The following is a 13824-nucleotide window of genomic DNA, read 5'->3' on the forward strand; positions in this document are numbered from 1 at the left end:
GAGGGAGAAAGAGGCTGGCTGGCGTGGGCGCAGGCACGGCAGGGTGCCAGCTTTTGGAGCGCAAGGGCCACGGAGGCTGCAGCTGTTGCACCCCAAAATCAGGTTTAGTTAAAGGGAGCGGAGGGAGCTAGGCCTGAGGTGGCGCAGAGTCGGGCTTCTCGCAACAGCCCGAGCAGCCCTCACGGCACAGCCGGATCGACATCGCAACCACCGCACAATCCTGGCAAGATTTGCACGCAGTTACTCCGTCCGCAATGGTCTCAATAATGCTGTTCCCCCGACCTTCGCATCCAGTGACATGGCTGTCTGTTCTGCTTCTGTCTGCTGCGCGACTTCTGCACCTGCATGTGCATCTGTCACGATGTGCGTCAAGGTGCTTCAGTGCCTCGAGCCCTGCATCACTCCACAGCTGCAGTTTCAGCGCGGACTTTCTCCTCAAGAGAAACAGCGTCTTGACCACTCCGAGCCAGCGTCTCTCCCGCCTCACGAATCACAGTCTGACCTCCTCCTCCAGCTCATGACGCTTGCGCGCTTCCACCCACGGCCGCCCGCCCGCTTGTCTCTCGCCTCCCCTCTCCAGATGCAGTTGCTCAAAAATAAGGTTAACTGGATCCGTGGGGGATCACTTGACCATCGGGCTTTTATCGCAAACCAGACTGTGCAAGCGTCGATCTACCAGCGAACGGTGGTGCTCTTCGGAAACACCATGGCGTCCGCGGAGAATTTGAGTCGCGACAGCAGTACAGAGTACAGAGTATGTGAGTGTTTGATCAGACTACGAGTACTCCATACACCAAGTGTAAATCGCATTGTGTTCGGTTGTCCACTACTCTGCATCCTCATGCATGTCGAACTTAAACCGCCACCGGAGTCAGTCCGACCTCATTCAAGAAGGTATAATTGTCTCCCACAAGCATGCCCCTTGCAGAATTCCTTTATTTATAAGCCACGGTCTTTCTCGCCGTGATCGCGGTCAGTTTGACTGGCTTATGCGAAACGCAATCCACAAGCAGCAGGAAAGCCCTTGGCAGTTGACTGTAGCAGGACTCTAGTCTCGTCTGCTAAGCCTCAGGTGTGGTGTACATTCGCAAGCAATACCTTGATTGTCGCATTCGTATTGGGACCACCACAAGTATCTACAACACTCGCGTTTTTGTCCCGCCAACTGCCCTCGCACCCTGTACCTGTTTGTTGCATTCGGCAGCACGCGTAAAGCCAGATGAACGGCTGGACAGGCACACAGTAGTTATAGTGGCTGGCGCTGGGGTCAGCGACCATCAATTGTCGGACTATTTAAAGTATTGAACCAGGTCGTCCTCGAAAGGACGCCAGAACGCAAGCACAAAGCCCTGGTAACCCCAGCATTGGTTTCCCTTCTCCCCTCCAGCGCCATGCAGTTCATTGTGTACAAAAGAAAAACTCGGCTTCGTAAGAAGCAAATCCCATAAACTGGCTCATAATCACATATACACGTAAAAGAGACGATGCAAAAATCACATTCAGCGCTGAGATTGTGTCGTCTGTGGTCCTGATGGACTTCCCTGCGGCTTCGGAGTCTGCTCCTCTTCGGCATTGATCGTCTTGGTCGCCACCGGCGTGAGCATCTCGATATCTGCGACAGTTGTTCCTGGTTTCTGTGGGAAGATGACGGGAGGTGTAATCTGGCCACTTGCGGAACGTACGCTCTGTTGCTCCGGATGTGAGTGCTGCGAGATGGTTCTCTCTAGCCTCTTCCGTGGTTGGATCTCGGTCAACGCTGCCGCACTTGGTTCCTCGGGTATCCGCAGGTTCTCCATACGTTCTTCCAAGATCTCGAGCGACCTCCTGAGGCTTTCAGATTCTGTTGCTCGGTCCTCACTCATAGATATGACGCTGCCACGGCTGTTGGTACGCATCATCTCAATCCCGAGCTTTGAGGATGGTCTCGGTGGTTTCCCCATCGGTGACCGAGCTCGTACCTGCACGTCTCCAAGTTCTTCGTCTTCGTCGTCGCCTTCCTCAGCCGCAGCGCTAGGACTGTCTATCTTGCTCTCCAACAACTCCCGTCGCTGTCGGACGGCCTCGGACGACTTCTGACGTCGTGGCGTCCGAAGGCCATACCCACCAAGATCCTCAATACAAGCACTGGGAGGTGCAGATTCTGTATGGACAAGGTGGGGATACCCGCTTTGGATATAGGGCCGCTGATTGATGACGATATCGTCAGAGATGCCTAGGCCAGCCTTTGCCCACTCTTCTGTGGCGGCTCGAGAAATAATGACAGGTATATCATCATTCTTCAGAGAATCCAAATCACTGAAGAATCCGCCACTGCTAATGGAGTCTCCTCGGCTTGAGCCTCGGTAAGACGAATCAGGCATTGTTGGCGCCAGGCTTGACGCAACAGAAATGGGGCTATCTTGCGTCGTCATGGGGTCGAATCGCGTATTGAGATGGGGAATGGTCAGAGGCATCGCCGGTTTGAAATCCTTGGGAGCCGGTTTCCAGGCACAGTACTTAGCCAGCATCTCAGTCAGTTTCTGCGTCGTTGGAGGCTTCTGCATGAGCGTATCAAAATGGTGGACTTCAGGCAGATCTTTCAGGTAACCGGTGATGCAGACAATCGGAGTGGCGGTATTGGCGCTCTTCGTATCTCGGATCATGCGAGCAACGTCAACGCCACTGATGAGTGGCAACTTGAACTCCATGAAGACAATGTCAAACTGAATCTGGCTGATAGCTAGCCGTAAAGCATCTGGTCCATTAGTCGCGGTGATGGTGCGACATCGCAGTTTCTCAAAGAGGCGTTCCATTACCAGTCTCGACACCGGATGGTCCTCACATATCAACACGTCCAAAGGCCGGTATGTAGGACCGTCTAGAAAATTGATCTGTGAAAGTCTTCTCGAACTTTGCCGGCGGCGCTGCACTTTCAGCAACGCCTTAGCTTGGGCCGACTCATTATCCGAAGATGAAGGTGAGACGTCCCGCACGAGCAATTGACTCTTGCGCTTATGATGACCGGGGACGAAGGCCTCTCGCTGGATGCCCTGTCCGTCACTCTCCTGCGAACCAACAGTTTGTGATCTGTTTCGTCCATTGGCTGTTGCAGATCGTGGTGGCGGAGGCATTGCTTTGGCTGGTGAAACCGACGTCATGCGGACAGGTTTGATGGGAGAAGAAGTGCCCTGCTGCCCATGCTTGATAGCGTCATGAGGGATATCAAAGAAGCTGTTCGGGGCAAGAGAACTGCTTCCTTGCGATGACCCAGACGTCTTACGGCGGTCATGATGTTGCGCGGTAGAGAACTGAACCAACAGCGGAGACGATGGCTGCGAAGGCCGGCTAGGTGATGAGTTGGAGGTCGCCAGGCTGGATGGCGAGCCGGGTCTGTGACCTTTGCTCAATGAGAGCGCGCGCTTCACGGGCATAGGCATCATCGGACTGCCCTCAAGAGACGGTCCAGGCGAGCCGATCGCTGGGCTGTTAGCGGCGGACATTGCGGCCTGCGAATGAGCATAGCCTCTAGCTTGTGCTTGCATCGCTTCCTTCCTCATTTTTTCTACTATGTCCTTGTTGGCTTTCTCCAGTACTGGCAGGTTCTTGAAATTGAAGTTACCGAAGTCATCTGCAATGACGGGTTCACTCAACCTCCTATTGCGGGAATCGCGCATGACATGAGGGGGAATATGGAGTGGCATAAGGCCACGCTTAGCAGAACTGGCCTGTGTCCTCACACGGAAAAGCGCATCGTGCGGACGGCTGGAGATGTCTGATCCATTTGGCGTGGCTCCAGACGGTGATATTTGGTCCTCCAGTTCCTCTGGAAAGGATGAAAGGGTGGCGCCGCGCGAGTCGAAATACTCTGTATCTTCTGGGTGCTCCGGGTTCGGTATGAATTGGGCCTCGTCTTCCAGGAGTGTGTTCCAGTTGATGTCCGCAAACCAAGGGTGTGCCTGAATCTCACAGCCGCCACTTGGATATTTCTCATCCTTGTTGGCGCCTAGCCTTTCCCTCGGATCCAGCTGGATCAATTTGTTGATGAGATCTTTGGCCTCTGGACTGACTTCAATCTCCTCGTCGTCATCAGGCCAGGCAATTCTCCGGTTGACGATATTGTCAAAGACCTGTTCCGGCGTATCTGCATTGAACGGTGGATAGCCGTAGAGGAACTCGAACATGATACAGCCCAGGGACCACCAATCACACATTTCGTCTTGCACGGCGCCATTGATTGTTTCGGGAGCCAGATAATCTGGCGTGCCCACGAAGCGGCGATCGCTTTCTTCCGGCTCGAAGAGTGGCGGCCCCAAAATCTGGGACGACAAAGGTGGAGCGGAGGGAGCCTGGGAGATGTTGCTCATGGATTGTGACAGTGGGAATAGGTCAGGTGAAGCACTACCCTGGCTGTAAGCCTCTTCTTCGATCTTCCGCGGAAACAGCTGAGGTGGAGATTCAGTTTCTTCTTGCACACCAAGTTTCTTGAACAGCTGATGGAGATCGAAGCTCGAACCACTACCACTGTCACTGCGATAGCCTGAATTCCTCAGCGATGTCTCTCGGCTGAGAGAGCCCTCACGATTCAGACTGAAGTAGGACGGTTGGTCCAAACCGCCGGTGAAAGCAGGCGTCATGAGTGGCGTAGGTGCCGGGGAGTGAGGCCCTTGATAGTCGAAGGACGTCGACCTAGAGGTAGGACCAGAACCCGACCCTGGCTGTGTAAAAGGCCCGTGCTTCAGAAGGTCGGGCACCGCTTCTTCAGGCTGTTTCAGGGCACGTTTCTGGCGACCAACAAGACCCATACGAGACAGACCGAAGTCGGTGAGTTTCAGGTGACCTTTGGAATCGATTAGCAGATTGTCCGGCTTCAGGTCACGGTGTACAATCCCCCGGGAGTGCAGATGCTCTACTCCAAGCACGACTTCTGCGATGTACTTCTTCGCCCAGTCTTCGCTTAGCCCACCCAGGATCTTAACCAGCGACGCACAGTCCCCACCATTCAGGTACTCCATGACCAGGTAGAGGTAGTCCTTGCTAGAAAATGTCCAGTATAACTTGGCGACGAAGTCACTCTCGCCTTGCCACATCATGATTGCGCGCTCAGCTTTGACGTTGGTAACCTGGTTTTTGGCAACCATGTCGGACTTGCGTAGCACTTTGATCGCGAAGTATTCACCGGTGCTCTTCTTCTTGGCAAGATAAACGCTACCGAAAGCTCCTCTGCTAATCGGTTTGATCACCTCGAAGTCCTTGATTGAGGGCGGCTGAGCTCGAGGTTGCTGTGGATGAGTGATGGAGTTTAGTTTCGGCGAGGAGGGTGTCTTGAGGTCAGATGAATGCATCGACGACTGCCTTCTATGCAGAATGGGAGCATTGCCTGAAGGCACATATTCACCTGCTGTCAATAATGGCGACACCACAGGAGAGTGGGCAATCTCGCCGCTGGAAATCCGAGATTTGGTCATTCGAAGTGGTGAAGGAGGCGGAGGTGGGTACCTCCCGGGCGAATGTTGACGATTGGGTGAGGCCGAGTTGAGGCCATGAAGGTGCATGCTGCGTCTCTTCCTGTCTCTTGAATGGGAATGGGAATGGGCGTGGCGCCCCTGATCAGACACTGAGGCAGGGGAGTCGGATCGCCAATGGGATAAGACGGAGGTGGACGGCAAGCTACTGTCGCTATCGTTGGCATCCTCGACGTACATCGAACGTCTGTTCGACACCGGTTGCGGCTGAGAAATGAGATTGCTCCGGTGCGACTTTGGAGTAGGGCATTCAATCGGACTGCTAGAACCAGTAGAGACTGCCTGAGATGATGACCGCCTGGGTTCCCCTGCCATGCTGATATGAGGCAGGTCACGGGGGTTCCTGAGCGCGGAAGCCATGGATTTCAGTCCGACGTAGGATGTGCTCCGGGCAGCTTCAGGTTCAGATTGCTCGACCGTCGGCTGTGGCATGGTCGAAGGCTCAAGGTCTTCTCCAGGACTTTCCAAGATGCCTTCTAACATGGCCTCCTCTTCAGATTCACTCTCGCACGAAGATAACTCCTCCCCAGCCGCAACGCGCTCCGCTTTAATGAGAGCCTCGTTGATGCACGCGTCGACTTCGGCCATGTATTCCTGGCGGATACGTTCCGAATACTCGAGAACGTCTTGATATCGATGTACTGCCTCCACTTTGGCACGAGCGAGCTTCTCAGTATCGGCACTCAGCGCAGCCAACCCGGGCTCATTGTCCAAGCTGCTTGGTGGCTGCCACTGTGTGATCTGGGAGATTCTCGATTCGGATTGTGGAGACTGTGGTTTGAAATCATCCTCGGCCTCACTTTTGCTGTCCTTAATGGAAGGAACATTGATCTCCATGGCCGTATCACAAAGGTCGAGAATCAGCTCAACGATGCGAACCAAAGGCCGTCGCACCACAAAGGAACGAGCCCTCGCATGGCCCATACCGGCTGTTGAGGGGCTCCGCGACCTGACTGGGCTGGGGTTATGGGACCCTGAAGCGGAAGAGACAGTGGTGGATGGTGTCGGAGACGGGCCAATTGGCATCCCCTTATACTCGGGCAACGGAGCAGACGGCGTATTCTCAGCGGTCGAGCTTCGACCTTGACGGGCTTCGAAAGCGTCCAGTACCTTGACGATAGCGTGCCTATGCTCGGAGAGATTTTCTTGCACCATCTGCACGTCCATTTCTGCCTTGTGTTCTTGGACGCAAAGATCCGAATGCTTCTCAAACCACCAGGGAACAATAGATCGCTCACAGACCCGACATAGAACAGGCAACGGTGGCGGATGGTTCTCGGGGTCATTAGCTCCGGCTTCTGCCAGCTCTGTCAGGTACTTTGCCAGGATTTCTGCACCCACGCCCAATGTTTCGACCAACGCTCGAGGGAGGGCTATCTCGATTCGAATGGGTTCTTGGGCGGGCTGCAACATCCACATGGTATGCGACTCTCCTCCCGAGGATCTGTCGTATACCATAATACCTTGGCCTTCCAACTCTAGAGTTGCTTTTCCGGTATTATCAGTCTCAATGTTGTCCTCTCTTGGCTCTTGTCCGTCGTCGGTCTGCAACATGGTAGCCATGTCGGAACGAGGCCCAATCTTGACCGCAAACTTGACGTTCTGACTCTTCGAGTCGTTGGCCTTCAAAGCCTCGATGGCTGCATTGAAGACCTCAGGGTCGTCGCTAATAAACTCGGATATCTTGTGGCCTTGGACGTTGGCCAGATCAGTGCCGACAACGTCGGTCCACGAGGGACTGACCCATCGTATCTGGCCATCGAGACTGAGATCGAGAATGATATTCCGTGTCTGTTCAGCCGCCTCTTTCAATTCTTGGGTTCCCTCCTGGATATCCTGACTGAACGACCTCTCCATAGCGTGCCGCGTGGCCTCTCCTCCGTACCCGGCATCGTTTTTGATGGCCGTAATGGCCGGCGGCTCGAGATACTGTTGTGTAGAACCATCCTCTGCCATTACTCCAATTGCAGGAGGAGGACTCTTCGGTGACAAATGGGTCGTGGAGCCGAGGACCAGGGAGGGCAGGGTTCTCTATGACTTTTGACCCACCATGGGAGCCAAAAATCAGCCCGTTATCTTGACATCTCTGGCCTCGACAACAACTTTGCAGGCGTCTTCGAGGCAGTCAAGACGATGAGGGATCTCGGTGTAGACAAGCGTGGTCCGTGTCGAGCGAGGGAGCAGTGGCGAGGAGGAACGGAGGAAGGGACGAGAGCGGCGTGATTTGTCTTGCTGGGAACAAAGGCGAAGTCGACTACATCAGGGGTGGAGAAGGACAAGGAAAAGGCCAGGAAATGGCAGTTGCGAACGCTCCGTCGTCAACAGCAGTGTTGGAGGGTGGTCGAGAAGTGAGTGACAAAGTGAAGTCTGCGGTGTCTTGACTAAGAAGCTGTAGTATACGGATTGGCGGACGGATATGCTGCGCAGCCGGAGACAGAAAGGCTCTAGCAAAACAGCGTTGCACAGGTAGCTTGAAAACGGTATTGGGTGCAAACTGGTGGTCTGAGAGTTCGAGGTCAACAGGGCCCAGGGCGTTGCTCTTCCTGCGATGAGAGAGCGCTGCGCTGCACTGCGAGAGACGAGATTCACGGCGGATACGGGTGCACTTGCCAGTGAGCGTGTTGGAAAGTTTACGGGTGGGGCGGCCACTGTATCGACGCAGAGTTCCCTCCCTAGGCACCCTAGGCTACGATTCTTTAACTGGAGCGCGTCAGCTAATGCAGTGCCGGAGCCAATGACAGGCGGCCCCCTCTCGTCGGCACATCGAGCAACTCCTAAACAAAGATCAAGCAAGCATCGCTGTTCACCCAACGAGACATTGACTCCCAGCCAGGTTGCGCCGCTACAGTCTGTTGTCTGCCATGCGACCTGCGACGCTTTCATGCCATATCCCAGTCCTTAATGTAGCCTCTGTCGCAAGCCCCGTGTGTGGTTGGATCGTTTCTTCTGCCGCTGACAATTCGTATTCCCTCACTTCACTCTCCACTCACTGCGATCTGTCTGTCTGTTGACTGTGCCCGCTGCTGATCCGCCAGTGGGACGTCAACATCTAACATGGATTCTCGAGACAGCGCGGACGGGGAAATCGTAGGGAGGGGCTCGATTGCGTCGTTGCGCATGACATTACGTCTCAGATTCCCTGACAGTTATGTGGATGTGATACTTTGGCATTCTCTACCTTTTCCAACCTACGACACAGTACATCAGCAAGTGCCATGGAATGTCAAAGCGCCGTGAGCACTCGTCCCGCTGTGCACCCCCCGGATTTCTTGAGCACACGCTCCTCAGACGCGGATGAAACAAGCTGTCAGTGTGCAGCCCAATCACCTGGCGAGTCGACGAGCTGTACGATCCTCGGCAACGATTCCCTGGCAACATTTTCCTGACCGCCCCGAATAATCAATGCAGCCCTGGATGCAACGATGAGAACGTGTGTTCTTCAGCTACCGAGCCTCGCTAGCAGCCTCGTGGCCAGTTGCTGCGTTCGGTGCAGATGCGAGAGCAACGACGTCAACCTCGACTCACTTCATTGCCGCTACACCCATTCATTACTGTCTCGCTCTTCTCAGTCGCCCTCACCATCCGGACTAAACTGCAAACTGTCCGGGAAGCAGCGCTGACTTCACGAATGAGGTGACCAGGCACTCAGCTGACCCCTCCTGGTCCGTAGGCAAGGTCCAAAGAGGGCGCCAATCACCGCATTCCTCCAAGGCTGCCCTACTGCACGAGTAACACCTCGCTTGCATCCATCATGCAGCCAACTCCGTGTGCTCGCTGCGGTCATCGAAAGAAGGTATTGCCAGACCTTTTGAGGTAGCGGTCCCTGTCCCTCATTCAGAAGCCGAGACAATCTACTCTCCATTACCACGCTAGAAGAGTGGTAGAAAGCTTTGCAACGAGTGCCGGAGATGTCAACCGTGGAGGGCTTTTCCAACTGAGTACGGTTTCTCCAGACATCCGAACTCAGCAAGCCGACTGGAATGTTTCTCTCTTCGCGTGTTTCTGCGGCACGTGCACGAATTCCACGAACAGTTTCAAGTCGTTCGGTGACGCTTTGCTTACACCTGCGGCCTTCGGAAGCAGACCGCTCCAACGCCAGTACCCTGGACCAGTCAATCAGATACCGGGCTCAGGATAATACACAGCTCGGCCTCTGTACCAATGGGATCTCAGCCGACAGTCCAAGCCTCTTACGAGTACGAGGGGCAATGAGAGAGGATTCAGCATGTCCCTGACGATCACTAAGGCATCTCTATACACCTTGTCTTGGAGAAATAATGTATGGCACATGCGTGAGCTGCCACCCCCGGGTACATCACATACCCTGCCGACACTGGGATCACATGCCTCGGAGAAGACTCGTCTATTGCTATATATGGCGCCTGCGGAATTCGGCCTCCATCCCATGGCGGCATGCACCAAGTCAAGGTGCCACCCTGTCGGATGTGCAGAAGATTTTTTTTTGGCCCGCATTGAATCACTCCACTGCTGCGTGAGGTGAAGTCTAGACTCTCTGCCCATCAAGCTGACACCTATCAGAACGTACTGGTACTGGCCTAGCGAGCATTTCGGCCTCTTCAGCACGGAGTACATGCAGAAGAAAGCCAACTCGCGACCCAGACTGACACGGGATCTGCCGGGTTGAGGGGGGCCTCACAGCGACCTCGGAAGATGCCGAATATTGTTCCAAGAGACCGGAGATAATCCGAGTCAATACTGTAGGCCCGAGCATGCTGACAATGTCGGCCCTTTTTCGTCCGCAGGAAAGACTTGAAGCAAATGGTGAAGAGCGGATAAAGGTCGGGCTCACGTGTGAGGTACGATGGGTCGACGAAGCTTGTCCCTCCACGCAGTGACAATTGAGTGGTTCAAAGATCCTTTCCAATGTATAGGGTGTTCCCTACGTCTAAGGTGCAGCTGGACCTTTCCTTCATATCAATGAGCAGGGTTCACAGGGGAAAAGCTCTGCCTTCGAAATGATGAGCAAGGCGCAGAGAGCAGAGAGCTGCTCCGTCCCCTCTCAACGGTAGGCTCAAGGTCAGACATAAGATCAATTCTGACCTTGAAACATGGGTCCTCCTCGACGACCTGACCGTCGAGTCAACCACATTTGGCGGCGGTACAGCTGCGCTACATGTCGCCCATCGCTCCTACCGCTGGACAAGACCCTGCACGGCATAAACCAGGACACCGTCTCTTTGCTCTGTTGTATGTTCACTCTCGACAGCGCGCGGTTTTGTGCCCAACCTTCATGGGGAGCTCTGACAATGACTTGATGCCGCGACGGATTCCGCATCCATCCATGGTAACCGGTAGGTGAGACTGATTTTCCGGGTCCAGCATATGTGACGATTCGAAGTAGGCTGCGGGAGGACGGGATTTACACGTCTATACTGGTCTTACATCTATGTACCTAAACGGCGGCCTGCGATAAACATCTAGCTATATATTATGTATAGATCCGTCCGTGTCTGTCCAGGACTCGCCCACACCTCAAAACTCGCCAGCGACGAGGGAAGAGTCGACACCCCGGCCATGCAAGCCCCGTCTATCAACAGCAAAGAGGATCCTGCCCAGCGCAGTCCACAGATCTAGACATCTGCCTTGACTTCTCCCTCCTTCTCCTTCCGCTTCTTGCCTTCGACGATGAGCCCCTGCTCCGTCTCCAGGCCGACGTTCAGATCGTATCCCTTGATGAACAGACTGGCCGCGAGGCAAACGCCGGCCAGCGCAGTCATGACGATATACACCGTCCGCAAACTATCCGTGTACGCGGTCCTCAGCTGCAACTTGCCGAGCCCGGACTCGGTGTTCTTGATGATCTCCACCAGGGCGGCCGCGTCCTTGGCCAGCTCGCTGGCCTGGCCCGCATAGGCAGGGTAAGCCTTGAGATTGGCGACCATTTCGTTCTGGAAGATGACCCCGCCAATGGCCACGCCCAGAGCCTGGCCGAACGAGCGGAAGAAGACGAACATGGCGACGGCAAAGGCCATGTCCTTGTTCTGGCTCGCGGCCTGGACCTGGAACTGTAGGCCCGGGAACAAGATGCCCAGGCCGATGCCCGAGACCAGGTCGATGAAGATCCACGCCGGGATCGCCGTGTCCACTTTCAGCAGGACGAGGAGGCCCAGGCCGAGTGTCGAGATGGCCCACCCGGACCAGATCGCCCAGCGGTACGAGGCGAATTTCGTGATGGTCAGGCCCGTGACCACGGCCATGGGCGCCACGGTGAATGTTGCCGGGAAGAGCGCCACGCCCGAAATGACTGGCTTGTACCCCTTGACGGCCTCGAAGTACAACGGCTGGTAGTACAGCAGGCACCAGAGGATCATGCCGTGGATCGTCGTCGTCACGTACCCGAGGTTGACGGTCCGGTTGCCAAACACGGCGAGGCGAAGTAAGGGCTCAGGCGCGACATAGGCCTCGTAGAAACAGAATGCAATCAGCCCCACGGCGCCGACGAGGAGTGGGACGAGCGTCCGCCACGACGACCAGCTGTACATGACGCCGCCCCAGGTCAGCGGGATCAGAAAGCTCGTCATGCTCCCCACGAAGATGACGGTGCCGATCCAGTCGACGCGACGGAGTTTGGCGGCGATGCTTTGCGGGATGACGTTGAGGCGGAGGAATAGGGGCACCATGACCGCGCCGATGCCGATGAACGGCAAGTTGAGCCAGAAGATCCAGCGCCATTGCACCGCGGCAAAGGCGCCGCCGATGACGGGGCCGGAAACGCTGCCGATCGACCACATGGCCGCAATGATGCCGGCCCATTGGCCTCGGTATCGGAGCGGGACGAGGTCTGTGACCACGATCTCGGTCATGACTATGATACCTGCATAATGTCAGTAGTCCGGTCAGATGTGTTTGGCACTGGTCATGGAGAACAGGAGGGAGGAGCCGAAGAAGCACTTACCACCACCACCAATCCCCTGGATACTCCTCCCCGCCAACAAGACGCCAAAGTCGTTGGCCAGGGCTGCCATCATGACGCCCACGAAGAAGAAGGCAATGCTCACCATGATGACGGGCATGCGCCCAAAGATATGGCTGAAGCTCGCAAAGTTGGGTTGGAAGACCGTGGATGCCAGCAGGAAGGATGTGCCGGCCCAGAAGGCCTCAATGGCTGTGCCGTGGAGTGTCCTCGCGATGATGGGAAGGGCCACGCTGATCGAGGTCCCGTCTAACGCGACCATGAGCGTCAAGACCGCAAGGGCGGCGAAGGCCATGATGAAGCGTGTTGAGATTGTGAATTCCGTGGCTGGTCCGGCCGAGTCATCTTTTTCCCCGACTCTGGCTTCTTGGGAGGTGATGGATGAGGACGAAGAGGTTGTCTGCGATGGTTGAGCAGCGCTGCCGGATTGTGGTTCTCTTGTTACAGCAGCCACGGGAGGCGTCGTGTCCGTCGTAGGAGCGGACATGGTAGACGTCCGGAGCGAAAGGCTCAAGTTAAGAGAGGCTCGGGTCGACAGAGAACGGTGACCTCAATATCTGCGACGGTGCTCTATTCAACAATAGTCGTGGTGAATGCGGCTCGGGATACAGCGGTAATGTTATCAAAGGACAAAGAATCCAGCAAGTCGACTTTGGAGGTGGACTCTCTTTGTTGGGTGAGTGGGATGCAGTAGACCGAGCCAAAGGGTATCATGATATGTATACCTACCCTTTGGATGCTTCCGAAGGTTCACATCGCGACGTTTGTCATCGTCAATCATGCTGCCTGAATTTCGGACGACAAAGCAAGAGTCTATCCGGTGCAGCGAAGCCATCTCGAACCAATGCAACCCGTCAACGAGGCTGAAATGAAGGGAGCAGAGACAGCGGACTGATTGGCTGAATGGTTCGTAATGTGGCTCGAGTGGGCGGTCGACTGGCCGGCGGGGGAATATCAGGCCGTTTCTTTACCGTGCCAGCGAACGCGCCCCTCATGTCTGCGCGCGATAATTATCGCGCTGCTCTGGTCAAAGTAATAGCCATGGCGTCAACTCAATGACACCATCGGGATACTCGGAGGCGAGTACGGGGTACTTCCTTGATCTATAGACGATCGTGAGTGAGAGATATCGAGAAACGTGGCTGGCTTGGGCCCGCTCTCGGAACGAAGTGACTCGAGCCCAACTTGCGTGTTGCTCGCATGAATCATCCCTGATCGCCTTGTATAGTTGCATTACTGCCAGAGAGATACGAGAAACGAGACACGGGGCGACGCCGGGCTCGAGCCTGTCAACCACGTCGACGTTTGACATTTCCGATAGAATGAACGCTGCACGCTTTCGACCCAAGTCTCTTGAATTGCACTTCTCGCTGTGCAAATTGGCGTAGG

The 13824-nt window shown here is 55.3% G+C and overlaps 2 protein-coding genes across 2 annotated transcripts; both read right to left on the minus strand.

Annotated features, from left to right (window-relative positions):
- Positions 1 to 1499: 1499 nt before the first annotated feature.
- Positions 1500 to 7457, minus strand: G647_03296 (uncharacterized protein; the record flags this gene model as incomplete). The annotated part of the gene is made up of 1 exon (XM_008727642.1): positions 1500 to 7457. The coding sequence occupies one exon, from the start codon at positions 7455 to 7457 to the stop codon at positions 1500 to 1502; it is 5958 nt and encodes a 1985-aa protein (XP_008725864.1).
- Positions 7458 to 11092: 3635 nt separating this feature from the next.
- G647_03297 (uncharacterized protein) lies at positions 11093 to 12922 on the minus strand (the record flags this gene model as incomplete). The annotated part of the gene is made up of 2 exons (XM_008727643.1): positions 11093 to 12336; positions 12418 to 12922. 2 exons carry the CDS (start codon positions 12920 to 12922, stop codon positions 11093 to 11095), a joined length of 1749 nt encoding a protein of 582 aa, XP_008725865.1.
- Positions 12923 to 13824: the final 902 nt, after the last annotated feature.

Source organism: Cladophialophora carrionii (assembly GCF_000365165.1).
Source record: "Cladophialophora carrionii CBS 160.54 unplaced genomic scaffold supercont1.2, whole genome shotgun sequence".
Classification (NCBI taxonomy): domain Eukaryota; kingdom Fungi; phylum Ascomycota; class Eurotiomycetes; order Chaetothyriales; family Herpotrichiellaceae; genus Cladophialophora; species Cladophialophora carrionii.